Source organism: Trachypithecus francoisi, unplaced genomic scaffold, assembly GCF_009764315.1.
Source record: "Trachypithecus francoisi isolate TF-2019V2 unplaced genomic scaffold, Tfra_2.0 Lachesis_group13, whole genome shotgun sequence".
In the NCBI taxonomy this organism is placed as follows: domain Eukaryota; kingdom Metazoa; phylum Chordata; class Mammalia; order Primates; family Cercopithecidae; genus Trachypithecus; species Trachypithecus francoisi.
Window position 1 is genome coordinate 107,826,364 of NW_022681458.1, and position 19,672 is coordinate 107,846,035.

Below are 19,672 nucleotides of genomic sequence, written 5' to 3' on the forward strand. Positions count from 1 at the left end.
TAGTGTATGTTGGCATCTTTATATTTCTTTTTTTGTTTTATTTTGTTTTGGAGACAGAGGCTGGCCCTGTCTCCCAGGATGGAGTGCAGTGGCATGATCTCGGCTCACTTCAACCTCCGCCTCCCAAGTTCCTGCAATTCTTCTGCCACAGCCTCCTGAGAAGCTGAGACTACAGGCGCATGCCACCACGCCTGGCTTATTTTTTGTATTTTAGTAGAAATGAGGTTTCACTGTTGCCCAGACTGATCTCGAACTCCTGAGCTCAGGCAATCCACCCATCTCAACCTCCCAAAGTGCTAGGATTACATGTGTGAGCCACCGCACCTGGCCTTATATTTCTTTGAAATTGACCTGATTCTTGTTTCTCTCAGACCTGTAGATTTTTTATTTATAAATGTTGCCTTTCTTTTACTTCTGTTTTATATATGTAATTTCAACAGATTTATCTTACTCAAGTATTTGACTATCTTTTTTCTTTTGGTAGACACTTCAAATTACGTCTCTCACTCTTTGATGCAGTAATTGTAGATCTTTACATTCTTGCCCACTGGAAGCACTGCTTCCAATTTAGAGGGCTGCCTATGAATATTATGCTTTGGAAATAAAACACCTCTAGGTTAATTTTATTGTTATATTTGATTTACCACATGATCACAAAATCACTTTTCCTTCCCAACCTTGTTGGGAAAGAATACAATAAACGACCAAAATTCAGAGACTGAGTTGGGAGGATCACTTGAGCTCAGGAATTTGAAACTAGACTGGGAAACATAGTGAGACCCCATCTCTACAGAAAATTAAAAAATTAGCTAGGCATGGTGGCACACACCTTTTATTCCAGCTGCTCAGGAGGCTGATGGGAGGATCACTTGAGCCTGTGAGGTCAAGGCTGGGTGAGCCACGATCACACCACTGGACTTCAGCCTGGGCAACAGAGTGAGACCCTGTCTCAAAAAACAAAAAACAAAAAAAAACAAAAATTGCTTAAAATCATTTCCAAAACATAAAGATGAAATAAAACAATTGAGTACAGATTGAGTATCCCTTAGCCAAAATGCTTGAGACCACAAAAGTGTTTTGGACTTTTTTTTTTTTTTAATTTTGGAATATTTGCATTATATTTACCACTTGAGCATCCCTAATCTGAAAATCCAAAATCCTCCAATGAGCATCTCCTTTGAACATCATGTCAGCACTCAAAAAGTTTTGGATTTAGGAGCATTTCAGGTTTTTGGGTTAGGAATGCTCAAACTACATAAAAGAGACTACGAGCAGTACAGTGTAGGGGATGACACTCCTCTGCCAGGGCAAGCAGGAGGAGACACTTGAGACTTTGTTTTCAGGTTAGGTGTCTTTCTCAACTGTACCTCCTTGAGCTATAACACAAAGAACCTCACTGGAATGTCAGTCTTTAACATAGGCCCAAAGCAGCCATTAACATAATTGCTGTTCCTCTTTTGCTTGCAAATCCACACTGTTGTGTTCTTCCACTTACCGATTTCCCCCAACCAGAGAGAAAGATAACCTATGTATGTAATATGGTTATAGTAATATAACAATAAAATTCTACCTTTGGTTTTACCTCTGCAAAAATCCCAGTACTTTGCTCAAGGTGGTTTCTTTTCTCATCTGCTTCCATTTCTCCACATTAATCACTCTGATGCCCATGGCTCTTGAAAGTGCGGTTTTCGAACTGAAATCCTGCTACCATTGCTTGTTGCCTGTTAGCCAATCACTGGTGTGAGTATGGCATGGGTTTCAGGCATGTTCGATGTATTAAAGGTTGAGAACCCCTATGCTAATTAATTGCCATGCCACAAGAAAGAACAGCCATTACCCTTTTTCTTTTCCAAAGTGCTATTACAGTTTTCCTAATTATCACATATCTCTTAGATTTATGCTTTTCTGTTTTGTTTGATTTTGAGTTGTGATTGCTTAGCCATTGCTTTTTCAGTCTTGGGATTTTCAAATCTGCCTTTTAAAATCTTCTGCTGATGTGTCTGTCTTTTCTCTTTCACACTTTCTTTTGCCTGAGTTTACACAGCAGACTTGAAAGTTAGCTTAACTCATAAAGTCTATTGGCAGTGTTTTGCAGAAATCCTCTTATGATACCAGTGGCTTTAAAATTCCTCTTTCATTCTCTTTGCTTTTGGCTATGAGAACCATGTTATTTATTCTCCTGTAAATCAGATTCTCTCTGCAGCTGCATCTTTTCTTCAATAGGCAAATTATATAGACATTTAGACAAATTCGGTAAGACACACAGTATTTATAATATGACTTCATTTTGTGTCTCAAAAGGTATTCTTGATATTGTAATGTCATGTCTATTGCTATGTTTAATTTAACTAATACTTAAATGTTTTTCTCTAATCAAATGATTGCATTTAGAAGAGTAGCAAAAATGATTGTTGAATGTTGCATTGTATACACATCTTTACATAATAGTTGTTTTGTAGCTTTTTTCCTGTTTAGGAACTCTAGATGAATGTAGTATTTTGTTTAGTATTAGGAGCATAGTAGTTGGGGCTCACTTACAGCCAAAAGGCTCGATAGGAAAATGTATGAGATGACATCAAGCATGATTTGATCTTGGGGCTCAGGAAGCATCTGCAGGCCTTTCTGTCTCCACCTTTTGACTCTGTTTCCTTTAGGATATTGGTCTCCTTCTCAAATCCTGCATACATAGCAGGAAAGGTGAAAGCTGCAGCCCTGGGCCTGTACCATCTCAGCACAGCAATCCCAGGAAAGAGAGCTTCATTCCCAGCATCTGTATATTTAGTCCCAGAGAAAGACTTTGATTAGCTCAGTTAGAGTCACTGTGTCCTGGGGAATAGGATACTGAAACTGTCCAGACTTGGCAGAGACTAGCTGACTTACGTACTGTGGCAGGCAGGCAAAAGTTCCATGTCCTAGGCAGGATAGGATGTGTTTGGCCTTATAAGTCATTGAAGTGTTCAGATTTGCATTTTGAAACTGACTTCGAAGGAGACTGAATTAGAAGGGGACACAGGGATTGCAGTTAGGAAGCTATTGCTATAGTTTATGTAGGAGATAATAGCTTGGTTTAATATGGCGGCAGTGAAGATGGTAGAGAATTAGACAGATTTTAGCAATAAGTTTAGAAAGCACGGTTCACAAAACTTGAGGCAAATTGCATATGGAACTTGATAGAGAAGACAGCGTTGTCAAAGATTGAGAATTATTCAAGATGGTTCCAAGTACTTATGTTAGCTGTCAGAAATAATTATGATCTCTGTAAATTCTGAATTTAAAAATTATTTTACTATATAAAAATTGTTTACTGTTATTGCAGATCGAGTTTTGGTTCGGGTTAGAGACTTGACAATACAAAAAGCTGATGAAGTTGTTTGGGTCCGCGCAAGAGTTCATACAAGCAGAGCTAAAGGTAGGATTGATTTAATTATTAAAGCTCTTTCGGTAAAGACTCTGAATTTTTTGTCTCACATATTCCTCACAGACCAAAGTAAATCTTTCAAAACAAGACAAAAACATGTAACTGTTTTTTTTCTTAAAAGTCCCTGTAAAGTATTAACCCATGGTTAATCAATTTTAGATTCCTGTAAGACATCCTTACAAATAATTTGACCCTAAAGACTAGTGAAATCTAAGACTTGAAGCTACTTTTCTAGCATCGCTCTAAAGTTTAATTATTTTCAGCTGGAGAAGGAGTAGCTAAAAAAAATTGAAAAAAAAGTAAAGTTTTAATTATTTAAGTGAAGAGTGTTTTTGAGAAACTTCCCATTTGTTAATATTTTTATATTTGTAATTAGATGAGAATTAGAAGTGAATGAACGATAAGACTGGGCAATTCAATACAGTAACCACTGATCACATGCAGCTATTTACATTTAAATTCAATAATTCCATCACACTAGCTGTATTTCAAGAGCTTAATGACCACATGTGGCTAACGGCTCCCATTTTGGACAGACAGCACAAATACAGAATATTCTCATCATGGAAAGTTCTTTCAGACAGTGCTAAAAATTTAGCCTCAACAACAGAGAAGAAACATTAGGATCATTTAGACAGACCTCTGTTTCTTATAGAAAATTGGCCTACTATAGTGTTCAAAATTGTCTAGAAATATCAACTGACACATTAGTTTATAACTTTATACTTTTCATACTTTTTCACATTTGATCTTACCTACAAGTTTGTGAAGTAGGCAGAACAAACATTCCTGTTCCACTTTATAAATGAGGAAACAGGTTCAGAATGAAGCTACTTACCCGAAGTCTCATAGTAATTGGTGGAATATAAACAGAAGCTAGAAGCTTTCCAAGACACCTCCATCTCTTTAGCAGAGTTGTTTGCTTCTATAGTATTTAATATGTCCCATGATACAGCATTTTTAATTGTGTTTTATAATATTTTTTATTGTAGATTTAAAACATGCCCATCTTTTTAAAAATTCTACTTTGCCCCTATAGTATTTAATATGTCTCATGATATATAGCATTTCTTTTTTCTTTTTTCTTTTTTTTTTTTGAGACGGAGTCTTGCTCTGTCACCCAGGCTAGAGTGCTGTGGTATGATCTCGGCTCACTGCAACCTCCGCCTCCAGGATTTGAGTGATTCTCCTGTCTCAGCCTCCCAAGTAGCTGGGATTACAGGCATGCGCCACCATGCTGGCAAATTTTTGTATTTTTAGTAGAGACAGGGTTTCACCATGCTGGCCAGGCTGATCTTGAACTCCCAGCCTCAGGAGATCCTCCCACCTTGGCCTCCCAAAGTGCTGGGATTACAGGCATGAGTCACCGCGCCCAGCCGATAGAGCATTTCTTAATTGTGTTTTATAATTTTTTTATTGTAGAATTATTTTTTAAATTCCAGCACTTTATACATATATTTCACTCTTAGGGCTACCACTGTTAAGAGTTTGTCTAGGCCGGGCGCGGTGGCTCAAGCCTGTAATCCCAACACTTTGGGAGGCCGAGACGGGCGGATCACGAGGTCAGGAGATCGAGACCATCCTGGCTAACACGGTGAAACCCCGTCTCTAGTAAAAAACACAAAAAAATTAGCCGGGCGAGGTGGCGGGCGCCTGTAGTCCCAGCTACTCCGGAGGCTGAGGCAGGAGAATGGCGTGAACCCGGGAGGCGGAGCTTGCAGTGAGCTGAGATCCGGCCACAGCACTTCAGACTGGGCGGCAGAGCGAGACTCCCTCTCAAAAAAAAAAAAAGAGTTTGTCTATTCTTTCAATGTCCTCCCCTGATCAATACTGATGGACTTTGAGAAGAGTACTGGTAGAGTTTTAAATTTTCAAATAATGTTGATTTGCCTTCCTGAAAGGTTGGGCCATTTATTCTGCCAGTAGTCACATTGTATTATAATCCTTCATTTACTCATCTCTCTCCCATTATACTGGGAGCCTTTGTTCTGTCCAAATTGGGCACTTTGTTTCCTAAACATAGTAATTTAGCAAATTAAAAGATAGAATACATGCTACAAGTAAGCCTGAACCAAGACTGTTTCCCTTCATACCCATCCCTTTATTTTATGACCGCCATGTCTCTTTCTTCTCAGCACTTAAAACACGTGAGTGAGTGATACTTCCCAGTGGTTATGAATAAGACCTTTTCAGTGAGACAGATCTGTGTTTGAATCCTGGATTTGTGCTTACAATCTGTTCAGGCAAATTGTATAACCTTTCCAATCCTCAGTGTCTTCTCTTAAAACAAGTATATATTAATACCTGGCTTATAAGATGTTATGCAGTAATATTTTATAAAGTATTTAGCTCTATGTTTGGTGCAGTGTAAGCCTTCAATAATTGAGTCATGTTAATGAGCATGACAGTTACTTGCCTTCCATTGTAGTTTTTTATGTGTCTTATTTCCTGTTGTCAGCTCTTAGAAGGTGCTACTGCTTATTTTCTTGCTTTGTTTGGTACACAACACATAATAAGAAACCTACCGAATAATAGATGAATAAAATAGGTGTTTTATACACAAATAATAGAGCATTGTCTTTTGGGTCTTATTCTTGCTGTCCAGTAGCTCACTCTAATTGAGATCAGCACGTAAACAGGAAGCATCACATAAGTGAAAAAATACACAGGTTGAGTATCCCTTATCCAGCATACTTCGGACTGGAAGTGTTTTGGATTTTGGATTTTTTTTTATTGGAATATCTGCATTGCTGGCCGAGCATCCCAAATCTGAAATTTAAAATGCTCCAATAAGCATTTTTGTTGAGGGTCACGTCGGCACACAAAAAGTTTTTGGATTTCGAAACATTGCAGATTTTCAGATTTGAGAATGTTCCTGTACCATCTGCTAGTGGGTTTTTTTTTTTTTCCATTTGTGACAAATTATTTCAGTCTCTTAATTGATAGTGCCTCCTGCCTTAAAACCTGAAACAAATTGCAAGGTGTAAGGACTTTATTGATGATACGAGTTAATAATGGTGGGCGGATAGGGAGAGTTTATGAGTGTCAATGTTATGAAGAGACTGAAAGGTTTAAAACTTTCTTAAGAGTTTTTAATTTAGGAATTTCATAGCACTTTTTTGTGTATTAACTGTTATTCTGTCTCAAAAAAATAAATTATTTGTGGGTATTGGGGAATTTTGGAGGGGCTAAATGGAAATAACCTTTTTCCTTTTAACTGAAAACTAATGCACTATTTTAAAACTCAAACAGCACAAAAACTAAAGAATAAAGCAGAAAGTCTAATTTACTTGTTCTCCCAAGGGAATAAAAACACTACGAAAGTTTGAAATGATAGAAATTGCTTTAAACAAAAATTGATACTTTTTCTTTTACAAAAATGAGTTCATATGCTATATCAGTATTTTATGTAGCTCTACATGATCATTTACAATATTTTTAATTTGCAAAATAGAAAAATTTGTTCTAGATTATAAAAGTAACCATTTTTTGTAAAATACTCAAGCATTATAGAATTAAATCAGGTATAAAGTGGAAAACTGACTGTAATCCTTCTTTGCAGATTTGTGGGGTTTTTTTGGTTTGTTTGTTTGAGGTGGAGTCTCGCCCTGTCACTCAGGCTGGAGTGCAGTGAGGCGATCTCGGCTCATTGGAACCTCCACCTCCTGGGTTGAAGTGATTCTCGTGCCTCAGCCTCCCAAGTAGCTGGGATTACAGGCACCTGCCACCACATCCAGCTAATTTTTGTATTTCTTGTAGAGATGGGGTTTTTTGTTTGTTTGTTTGTTTTTTGAGTCAGGGTCTTGTTCTGTCACCCAGGCTGGAGTGCAGTGGTGTGATCTCTGCAACCTCTGCCTCCTGGTGTCCAGAGATTCTCATGCCTCAGCCTCCCAATTAGCTAGTACTACAGGCAGGCGCCACCATGCCCAGCTGATTTTTGTAGTTTTAATAGAGATGAGGGTCTCACCATGTTGGCCAGGGTGGTCTCAAACTCCTGACCTCAGGTGATCTGCCTACCTCCCAAAGTGCTGGGATTACAGGCTTCAGTCACCATGCCTGGCCTCAGATTTGTTTTTATGGGGAAGTTGAGGGTCAGTATGAGTGTATAGGTGTGTTTGAACTAAAATTTTTATAATAATCTGTATTATTTTAAAACCTGGACTTGTCTTTATCTTTTGGACATCTTTTCATGTCTGTGCGTGTAGTACTGCTGCATCATTGTTTTTTAATGGTTTCATAGTATTTCATAGTATGGCTATATTAATTTACTTATATTTTTCCCATTTGTATAAAGTTCAGGTTTATCCATTGTTGCTTTAATTTGTGTTTCACTCTTTGGTTAGATTAAACTTCTTTTCCTGATATGTTAACTATTTTGAACTTCTTTTGTATATTGTTTGTTTTTGTCCTGTTTGCATTTTTATTAAAAAAGAACAAATAATTTTCTCCAAGTCTGTTTGCATTTCAGTTTTTTGAGGGGAAGAGAGGCATTACAAATAATGATCATTATGTCATTTTCTTTCAGATGTTTGTATCTCATTTCTTGTTGTTACTCCTTGCAATACCAGTAGGTTCTCTAGTACTTCAGGGATTCATACAATGAAGAATTTTTGAAAGAGTGGAAATTCAAGTTCTAAATGAATTATTTTGACTTTAGGGTTTTACATAAAATGTCATCAGAAAATAAATGGCAAAGTTTTTAAAAGTAGATTAAAAGTAGTTATTTTCTCATCCAAGTTTTCTGTTTGTCAGGAGGAGATGTTGAATTTTATTAGAACTTTTTCTAGAATTTCTTCCCTTCAAAATATAATTGTGTTATTTAGTGTATATGCAGAGAGGTTCATTATACTATTCACTCTGCTTTTGTGTTTGTTGGAAATTATCTGTGTAATAAAATAAATTTTAATGTAGTTGATCCTCATTATTCGTGGATTGTGTATTCGCAAATTCACCTACTGGCTAAAAAGTATTTATAACCCCCGTGTGAACACTTGTGGCACTTTTGTGGTCATTCTCGGTCATGCCAGACCTGTATGTGTGCAGAGTGGCAGAATATTTGCATCATCCAGTACGCACATTCCCAATTAAAGTCAAACACAGTAATGCTCTGCCTTCTTGTTTCAGCTCTCATACTGTAAACAAGCGTCCCTTTCACAGTCTGTTTAATGCCACATTTATGCCTTTTAAAAAAGACTTTTAAAAAATTTATGTGGGTACATAGTAGGTGTATATATTTATGAGATACATGAAATATTTTGAAACAGGCATGCAGTGTGTAATAATCACATCATAGAAAATTGGGTATTCATCCCCTCAAGCATTTATTCTTTGTGTTACATACAATCCGGTTATATTCTTTTAGTTATTTTTATTTTTTAAATTTTATTTATTTATTTTTTTGGGACAAGGTCTGGCTCTATGGTCCAGGCAGGAGTGCAGCTGTGTGATCTCCACTCACTGCACCTCCGACTCCCAGGCTCAAGCCATCCTCCCACAGCCTCCTGAGTAGCTGGGACTACAGGCACATGTTACCACGTCTGGCTAATTTTTTTTTTTTTTTGTAAAGATGGGGTTTTGCCGTGTTGGCCAGGCTGGTCTGAAACTCATGAGCTCAAGCAATCCATCCACCTCGGCCTCCCAAACTGCTTGGATTACAACTATGAGCCACCACAACAGTCAGTCATTCTTTTAGTTATTTTTAAATGTACAATTATTATTGGCCATGGTCCCCCTGTTCTGCTATCAAATACTAGGTCTTATTCATCCTTTTTTTTTTTTTTTGGTACCCATTAATATCCCCAGGACCCCCCACCTTCAACCCCTTTTACCCTTCCCAGCCTCTGGTAGCTATCTTTCTGTTCTCTATCTCCATGAGTTCAATTGTTTTGATTTTTAGATCCCACAAGTAAGAGAGAATATATGATTTTGGTCTTTCTGTGCCTGGCTTATTTCACTTAAAATGACCTCTAGTTCCATCCATGTTGTTGCAGATGTTAGGATCTCATTCTTTTTTATGGCTGAATAGTACTCCATTTTGTGTATGTACCACATTTTCTTTATCCATTCATCTGTTGATGGATACTTAGGTTGCTTCCAAATCTTGGCTGTTGTGAACGGTGCTGCAGTAAACATGAGAGTGCAGATATCTCTTCAATACACTGATTTCCTTTCTTTTGGGTATGTACCCAACAGTGCAATTGCTGGATCATGTGGTAACTCTATTTTTAGTTTTTTGAGGAACCTCCAAAATGTTCTACATAGTGATTGTACTAATTTACATTCCTGCCAGCAGTGTACCAGGGTTCTCCTTCCTCCACATCCTCACCAGCATTTGTTTGACTTTTTGATGTTAGCCTTTTTAACTAGAGGGAGATGATACCTCGTTGTAGTTTTGATTTGCATTCCTCTGAAGATCAGTGGTGATGAGCACTTTTTCAGATGCCTGTTTGCCATTTGTATGTCTTCTTTTGAGAAATGTCTAAATCTTTTGCCCATTTTAAAATTGTATTAGTTTTTTTTCCTATAGAATTGCTTGAGCACCTTATGTATGCTAGTTAGTAATTCCTCATCAGATGGGTAGTTTGTAAATACTTTCTCCCATTCTGTGGGTTGTCTCTTCACTTTGTTGATTGTTACCTTTATTGTGCAGAAGCTTTTTAACTTGATGTGATCCCATTTGTCCATTTCTACTTCGGTTACCTGTGCTTGTGGAGTATTACTTGAGAAATTTTTGCCCAGACCAGTGTCCTAGAGAGTTTCCCCAATGTTTTGTTGTAGTAGTTTTATAGTTTGAAGTCTTAGATTTAAGTCTTTAATTCATTGTGATTTGATTTTTATATAAGGTAAGAGATGGGATCAAGTTTTAGTCTTTTGTATGTGGATATCCAGTTTTCCCAGTTTTCTCTTCCGTTTATTGAAAAGACTGTATTTTCCCCAATGTGTGTTATTGACACCTTTGTCAAAAATGAGTTTACTCTAGATGTGTGGATCTGCTTCTGAACTCTCTGTTCTGTTCCACTGGTCTGTGTGTCTGTTTTTTTGCCAGTACCATGTTGTTTTTGGTTACTATAGCTCTGTAGTATAATTTGAAGGTAAGTAGTGTGATTCCTCCAGTTTTACTATTTTTGCTCAGCATAGTTTTGGCTGTTCTAGGTCTTTTGTGATTCCATGTAAATTTTAGGATTTTATTTTTCTATTTCTGTGGAGAATGTCTTTGGCATTTTGATAGGGATTGCACTGAATGTGTAGATTACTTTTAGTCGTATGGACATTTTTAACAATATTGATTCTTTCAACCCATGAACATGGAATATCTTTCCATTTTTTGTGTTTCTTCTTCAATTTCTTTCAATAGTGTTCTATAGTTTTTAGAGATCTTTCACTTCTTTGGTTAATTCCTAGGTATTTAATTTTATTTGTGGTTATTGTATATGGACTTTTTAAAATTTCTTTCTGACATTGTTCACTATTGGCATATAGAAATGCTACTGACATTTATAGGTTGATTTTGTATCCTTCAACTTTACTGATTACTGAATTTATCAGTTTTGATAGGTTTTGCTGGAGTCTTTAGGTTTTTCCAAATATAAGATCATATCATCTACAAAAAAGGATAATTTTACTTCTTCCTTTCCAGTTTGGATACCCTTTGTTTCTTTCTCTTATCTGATTGCTCTAAGATTTCTAGTCCTATGTTGAATAACAGTGGTGAAAGTGGACATCCTTGTCGTGTTCCAGATTTAAGAGAAAAGGATTTCAGTTTTTCCCCATTCAGCACAATACTAGCTGTGTGCCTGTCTTATATGGCTTTTATTATGTTGAGGTATGTTCCTTCTATGCCCAGTTTTTTGGGGGTTTTTATCATGAAGGGATTTGAACTTTTTCAACTACTTTTTTAGCATCAGTTGGAAATGATCATATGGTTTTTGTCCTTCATCCTGTTGATATGATGTATTACACTGATTGATTTGTATATGTTGAACGTCCTTACATCCCTGAGATAAATCCCATTGGTCATGATGAATGATCTTTTTAATGTATTGTTGAATTTGGTTTTGCTAGTATTTTGTTGAGGATTTTCGCATCAGTATTTATCAGAGATAGTGGTCTGTAGTTTTCTTTTTCTGATGTGTTTTTGGTTTTGGTGCCAGGGTAATACTGGCCTCTTAAAATTAGTTAAGAAGTATTTTCTCTTCCTGTGTTTTTTGGAACAGTTTGAGTAGGATTGGTGTGAGTCCTTTAAATGTTTAGTAGAATTCAGCAGTAAAACCATCAGGTCCTGGGCTTTTCTTTATTGGGAGACTTTTTATTACAGCTTTAATCTTGTTATTTTTTACTGGTCTGCTCAGGTTTTGTATTTCTTCATGGTTCAATCTTGGTAGGTTGTATGTATCTAGAAATGTCCATTTCTTCTAGATTTTCCGACTTAATTGGCATATAGTTGCTCATAGTAGCCACTAATAATCTTTTGAATTTCTGTGATATCAGTTGTAATGTCTCCTTTTTCATCTCTAATTTTATCTATTTGGATCTTTTCTCTTTTTTCCTTAGTCTGAGTAAAAGCTTGTCAGTTTTGTTTATCTTTTCAAAAACCCAGCTTTTTGTTTCATTGATCTTTTATATTGTTTCCTTCATTTCAAATTCATTTATTTCTGCTCTGATCTTTATTATTTCTTCTCCTAATTTTGGGTTCAGTTTATACTTTTCTAGTTCTTTAAGATGCATTGTTAGGTTATTTGAGGTTCTTTTTTTTAGGTAGATACTTATAGGTATAATTTTCCTCTTAGTATTGCTTTCACTGTATCCCATATGTTTTGGCATGTTGTTTCCATTATGATTTGTTTCAAGACATTTTTTGATTTCCTCAATTTCTTCGTTGACCCACTGGTCATCCCAGAGCATATTGTTTAATTTTAATGTTCTGTGTTTATGTAGTTTCCAGAATTTCTCATTGTCGATTTGTAGTGTTATTCCATTGTGGTCCACGAAGATGCTTAATGGGCTCTTTTTGTTTGTTTGTTTGTTTGTTTGTTTGTTTGAGACGTGATCTCACTGTGTTGCCCAGGCTAGAATACAGTGGTTATTCACAGGTGTGATTGTAGTGCACTGCAGCCTCCAACTCTTGGCCTCATACAATCCTCCCATCTCACCCTCCCAAGTAGCTGGGACTGTAGTCATGCACCACTGTGCCCAGCTTGCTTTTGCCTTTTAAAATGGCCCACAAGTATGGTTCTCAAATGTTTCTAAAGTTGCAAGCACAAGAAGACTGTGCTGTTCCCTTAAGGAGAAAATACCTGTGTTTAGATATGCTTTGTTTAGGCATGAATTACAGTGCCCTTGACTATGAGTTGTGTTAATGACTCAACAATACATATTAAGGTATCTTTAAACAGAAACACACAAAAAAAAGTTATGTATTAGTTGGCAAAAATATTGTGACCATAAACATGAAGAAACCTAACCCTAAACTTCCCTCAGAAGCAATGATTCAGTATGCCCTAATTCAGTTTTGTGGCAGCTCTGTAGAACATAACTTCTATAAATAACGAGAATCAACTTTATGTAATTGTAGTGATTTACAATAATGTATTTTATAATGTTGAACCATTTTTATTTGGCAAAGGTGCAAGTGATTTTTTTTTAGTATAGTGCTTGTTTAACTTACTTTTTGTGGAATTTTGCATCTATAATCTGATTTTCATGATTTTTAACTGGAAAATCCTATTTTTAAGTTATAATTCTTATGTAAGTTACTCAAATAATACATTAATACTTTCACATGAATCTTTAAAAGAATACAGAAATAATGATACTCCCTTTTTTCTACTATACTACCTATCCTCTGCCCCAGCCTTTTCTATTCATTCTTTTTTTTATTATTCATTCTTAGTTTGTTCAGTATCTTTCCAAATCTTTGTAATGCGTGTATGCACGCATACATACACACACACACAGTTTGTTTTATTTTGGGTGTATGTTTAATAATGCCTTGTTATACTTTATACGTATTATTTTTCATATTTTTCGTATAATACATATTATACGTATTATAATACGTATAATAATATATACGTATTATTTTTCAACTTTTAAAAATAATTAACAGTGTTTCTTGGAAACCCTTCCATGATAAGTAGTTACAGATCTACACGAGGTAGTATTTCTCCAAGATGGGTATGTAGAAATGAAATTGCTGGGCTAAAGGGCATGCATATGCATTTTTTAAATTTCTAATACTAGATCATCCTCCAAAGAGGTTGTATTCAAATATATTCTCACAGGTATGTCACAGTACCACTTTCTCCACATCCTTGCTGCCATGGTTTCATTATTTTTCCCCTGCAAAACTCTTACTGAAACTTAATGCCAGTCAGACACGGTGGCTCACATGTGTAATCCCAGCACCTTTAGAGGCTGAGGCAGGCAGATCACTTGAACCCAGGAGTTCAAGACCAGCCTGGCCAACATGGGGAAACCCCATCTCTACTAAAAATACAAAAAATGGCTGGACATCATGGTGCACGCCTGTAATCCCAGCTACCCGGGAAGCTGAGGCATGAGAATCACTTGAACCCGGGAGGCAAAGATTGCAGTGAGCTGAGATTGCACCACTGCGCTCCAGCCTGGACGACAGAGTGAGGCTCTGTCTCAAAAAAAAAAAAAAGAAAAGAAAAAGCTTAATCCCCAGTGTGGCATTGTTGAAAGGGGAGGCCTTTAAGAGGTGATTAGGTCATGAGGGCTCTCGCCCCATGAATGGATTATCACAGGAGTGGCATTAGTGACTTTAAAAGGAGACCTAAACTAGCATACTCAGCTTCTCACCTTGATGCCCTCTGCCACCTTAGGACTCTGCAGAGTCCCCACCAGCAAGAAGACACTTACAAGTTGTGTCCCTTCGACTTTGGACTTCCCAGCCTCCAGAACTTTAAAAAAAATAAGTTTGTTTCCATATAAATTACCCAATTTCAGATATTCTGTTATAAGCAACAGAAAACGTACTGAGACACTTGTCAGTAGTGATTGTGTTTTTTATTTCTGCCAATGTAGATTATCTTTATTTGAATTTTTTGAAACAGAGATTTGCTGTTGCCCAGGCTGGAGTGCAGTGGTGTGATATCAGCTTACTGCAACCTCTAGCTGCTGGGTTCAAGCGATTCTCTTGCCTTAGCCTCCCAAGCAGACTACAGGTGTGCGCCACCACGTCCAGCTAATTTTTATATTTTTAGTAGTGTCGGGGTTTCACCATGTTGGCCATGCTGGTCTTGAACTCCTGACCTCAGGTGATCCACCCACCTTGGCCTTCCAAAGTGCTGGGTGTGGCCCCTGGCCATAGATTGTCTTTAAGAATAAAATCTTGTGCTCTGAATTTGCAAAAACCCTGATTGCTAGTACCCTCTTCTTCCTATATCTTACGTACGAAAAATCGTATCAATAAATATGACTTACTTGGGATCGTTTGTGTGCTTTAACCCCAGGAGTAATAACATTAAAGCTGGGCTTGAAGGAGCAACTCATAGTGGCAATTTCCAGTAGAGCAAAGCCCTGAGAAACCATGAATAAGGAAATGGAAGTGTCAAAATCCTAGTGTCAAGAGTATGACAGTTAGAATCCTATAAATGCAAAAATAAGAGTCTCTTCATATTAAAAAAAAAAAAGAAAAAAAGGCCTGTATATTTTTTCCTTAAGGGCAGCGTTTCAGACATTTTTTAAAATAGAAATCGGATTTCTTATAGTAGGTTTATATATAACATCCCTAAAGTGAAGTGTTTTAAATAGGAGCAATGATAAATTTCTTATCCTAATGATATGCTTAAAATTAGTGTCTTTCAAGCGTGAAACACATGAGCTTAAGTCTGCATATTGAAAGAGTAATTGAGGCCAGGCGCAGTGGCTCAAGCCTGTAATCCCAGCACTTTGGGAGGCCGAGACGGGCGGATCACGAGGTCAGGAGATCGAAACCATCCTGGCTAACACAGTGAAACCCCGTCTCTACTAAAAAATACAAAAAACTAGCTGGGCGAGGTGGCGGGCGCCTGTAGTCCCAGCTACTCGGGAGGCTGAGGCAGGAGAATGGCGTAAACCCGGGAGGCGGAGCTTGCAGTGAGCTGAGATCCGGCCACTGCACTCCAGCCTGGGCAGCAGAGCGAGACTCCGTCTCAAAAAAAAAGAAAGAGTAATTGGAATGTCTGTCGTTCCTTTCAAGTTTTACACATACCACGTGGAAGGCACCAGTGCACGATAATTATTTCGACACTATTCTTGCTAAAAACTTATACTTCCAAAATAACTTCAACTTAAATCTATACAGGAACATTTCAGGGGAAATAATAAGTGGAAAATACTTTAGAATGTTTAGATCTTTGTTGTTTTAATCCCTAATTGATTAATACAAATGATGAAGGAAAATATTAATGTTGGATATCAGGAAGTTAAGGTACATTATCTAAATAATGAATCCAGGGGGCTTAGCAAGCTAAAAGTCAGCAATCAAAATGCAGCACAAAGTTTTAAGTGTTAAGAATTTAAATTTAAAATATCAAAAGATAGACCAGGCCTGTAATCCCAACACTTTGGGAGGCTGAGGCAGGTGGATCACTTGAAGTCAGGAGTTCGAGACCAGCCTCGCCAACATGGCGAAACTCCATCTCTATTTAAAAAATTAAAAATTAGTTAGGCATGGTGGTGCATGCTTGTAATCCCAACTACTCAGGAGACTGAGGCAGGAGAATCCCTTGAACCCAGGAGGCAGAGGTTGCAGTGAGCTGAGATCGTGCCATTACTTTCCAGCCTGGACAACAGAGCAAGACTCTTGTCTCAACAAAACAAAAACAAATAAAATATCAAAAGATAGTTTATTCAGCTGTTTTGAACACTGACTTTTCTATAAACTGTCTTTTGTGTTGGAAAGTTCCAAGAAGAAAGATGAATAATATTTAGCAGTTGATTAATCTGCCCTCTAAAGTTCATGTACCAGCTTTTGAAGTGAGAACTTTTTACTAAACCGAGGAATTATGTATTTGCTTCTTAAAATAAAAAGTAATGTATGGGTATGGTAAAAATAAAAATTCCAGTAGTAGAAAAAGATATGGAAGTAGAGGTCTCACAATTCTGTCTCCTCCATCTCACAACAGTCTCTTCCCTGCAAAATAGCCACTGTTTTTTCTTGTGTGTTCTTGCAGGAAAAAAATATATACATTTACAGACATGACCATATTTTTTGTTTTTTTAATTTGCACAAAAAGGAACATGTACACACTGCTCCTATGTATCTCTCAGCATGTGGAAGGTAGTGGCTTGTAAAACAAGGAACTAAGGTAATCATGCAGTACAGTGTGTCACCAACTAGAGCCAAAGAAAGAACAATTTTGTTTCCTAATACATGACAAGAACTTGGTCTCAAAAGTACTTCATAGAGAAGTAGTCTGAGTGGACAGTTCTATTTACCAGGAAGCCAGTACTGATTGTTTTCTTGAGTCCTTTAAAAATCATTGTAAGTGGACCATTAAGGTTCTTGTATTTGAAAGTGCTTGGAACATAGAAAGCTTGGGGACCATAGCATTAGTCACAAGTAGTTCCATTTCAATTTCCTTAACATATATTCTAAGAAATGTATTTATTGAGTCAAAGATAACGTTTTTAAGCCTTTTAATGCTTATTGCCAAATTGTTCTCCAGAAGCATTACACAAGTTTACCCTGCCTTCAGCAAGTTATAAAGGAACAGTTTTACCGTTTTAATTCTCCCAAGCATTGAGTAATACTCGATTTTATATTTTGTATTTTTTTAATCTTTGCTCATTTGAGAGGTAATCTGTTGTTGTTTGCTTCAACTTGCATTACTTTCATTACCAGTAACATTTTTTCCTTATACTGTATTTACTTACTATGGTTTTCTTCTTTTTCCTTCAGATTATCTGTTTTGGTCTATTGTCTGTTTATCTATTGGGATCTCAGTGTTCTTTTCTCAGAAATCTTTAAGATCCTTATGTATTAAAAAGATTAACTTATATAGGTTATATGTCGTTCAGCACTTATTTTTTCTCAGTGTTATTGTTCCTTTGATTTATTTTTGTATATAGATGTTCTTTCATTCTTAAACTTAGGAAGTTCTCCCTTCCTCCATGTTACAGTTTAATATTCAGTTCCATTTTTTACTCAGTTTTTGTATTTGTTGGGGTGTTTATTTAAATTTTGTAATCTCCTGAATTCTGTTTAGAATTAGGATCTCCTTTATCTAATAGGGTCTATTATCAATTTTTTCTTATGTTCTATTAATCTAGTTGTTTTTTGTACTGGCACACTTATACTATATAGGTTTTTATAAAATAATATCCTCATAGACTGGTCTCTCTACTTCATTCCTTTCCTCCCCCATCTGTTGCCTTTTTTTATAAGAAAAAAATAATTTTTAGAATTAAATCTAATAAGCACAGTAAACATTTAAAGGGTATAGTGAACATTCTTCACTTCACTTTTTTTTTTTTTTTTTTGGAGATGGAGTCTTGCTCTGTCACCCAGGCTGGAGTGCAGTGACACAATCTCAGCTCATTGCAACCTCTGTCTCCTGGGTTCAAGCAATTCTCCAGCCTCAACCTCCCAAGTAGCTGGGATTACAGGCACCTGCCACCACGCCCGGCTAATTTTTGTATTTTTAGTAGAGATGGGGTTTCACCACATTGGCTAACCTAGTCTCGAACTCCTGACCTCAAGTGATCTGCCCACCTTGGCCTCCCAAAGTGCTGAGATTACAGGCATGAGCCACTGTGACTGGCCTTCACTTTTTTTTTTTTTTTTTTTTTTTTTTTTGAGGCGGAGTCTCGCTCTGTCACCCAGACTGGAGTGCAGTGGCGCAATCTCTGCTCACTGCAAGCTCCGCCTCCCGGGTTCACGCCATTCTCCTGCCTCAGCCTCCCGAGTAGCTGGGACTACAGGCGCCCGCCACCTCGCCCGGCTAGTTTTTTTTTTTGTATTTTTAGTAGAGATGGGGTTTCACCATGTTAGCCAGGATGGTCTCGATCTCCTGACCTCGTGATCCGCCCATCTCGGCCTCCCAAAGTACTGGGATTACAGGCTTGAGCCACCGCGCCCGGCCTGGCCTTCACTTATAACCATTGATTTCATTTCTATTCTCTAGCAGGCGTACAAATCTTAGGAGGTACATTTGCTTCTATATTTAGCTGCCTAAAACTTCCCAGGTTCTACTTCCTGCTTGTGTTTAATTTTGAACTTGGCCAAAGTTCCTTTACATCCCTTCCCTTTCTTCTATACCTACCTCTGAGTGTATAGTTCTCTTAAAAATTTTATATTCTGATTAGAAAAGTAGTGCATATTTATTGTAGAAAATTCAGAAAATACAGAAAAATACAGGGACAGAACAGTTTCCTATAATTTCACCATTCATTGATAGCCACATTTTGGTGTTTTTTTTCCCTATATGATCAATCTTACACTTCTTACACAAACAAAATTGGGATTACACATTACATATGGTTTTATCACTGTTTCCTCATGTAATAGTCTATCATGATTTTCTAACAAATATTTATGTTTGTGTTCCCAGCGCCCTGTGTAGTTTTTGTATATACAAAACTACATCCAGCTGTGAAACAGGAATGATAATCAATCATCAAATAAGTAGTCAGTGGTAGTGGTGTTACTAATAATAATCTTTAAGGCCGGGCGTGGTGGCTCACACCTATAATCCCAACACTTTGGGAGGCCAAGGCGGGTGGATCACCTGAGGTCAGGAGTTCGAGACCAGCCTGACTAATATGGTGAAAGCCCATCTCTACTAAAAATAAAAAATTAGCCAGGTGTGGTGGCAGGCACTTGTAGTCCCAACTACTCAGGAGGCTGAGACAGGAGAATTGCTTGAACCCGGGAGGTGGAGGTTGCAGTGAGCTCACGCCTGTAATCCCAGCACTTGGAGGCTGAGGCAGGTGGATCACCTAAGGTCAGGAGTTCAAGACCAGCCTTGTCAACGTGGTGAAACCACATCTCTACTAAAAATACAAAAATTAGCCAGGCCTGGTGGTGCATGCCTATATAATCCCAGCTACTCAGGAGGCTGAGGCAGGAGAATCGCTTGAACCCGGGAGGCAGAAGCTGAGGTTGCGCCATTGCATTCCAGCCTGGGCAACAAGAGCGAAACTCCGTCTCAAAAAAAAAAAAGTCATTAATAGTTAACATTAATTGGGCTCCATCTCAACTTTAAACATCTTATAAAATCCTCATGATTATGGGAGAAAACCCCATGA

The 19,672-nt window shown here is 37.4% G+C and overlaps 1 protein-coding gene across 1 annotated transcript in view; it reads left to right on the plus strand.

The window, feature by feature from the left end:
- The window catches only part of DARS1 (aspartyl-tRNA synthetase 1), an 85,095-nt gene that overhangs the window by 3,652 nt on the left and 61,771 nt on the right, over nt 1-19,672 (plus strand). The window contains exon 3 of the mRNA XM_033231651.1: nt 3,317-3,409. Within this exon, the coding sequence (XP_033087542.1) occupies nt 3,317-3,409 (93 nt within the window). The remainder of the gene's footprint in view (nt 1-3,316; nt 3,410-19,672) is intronic.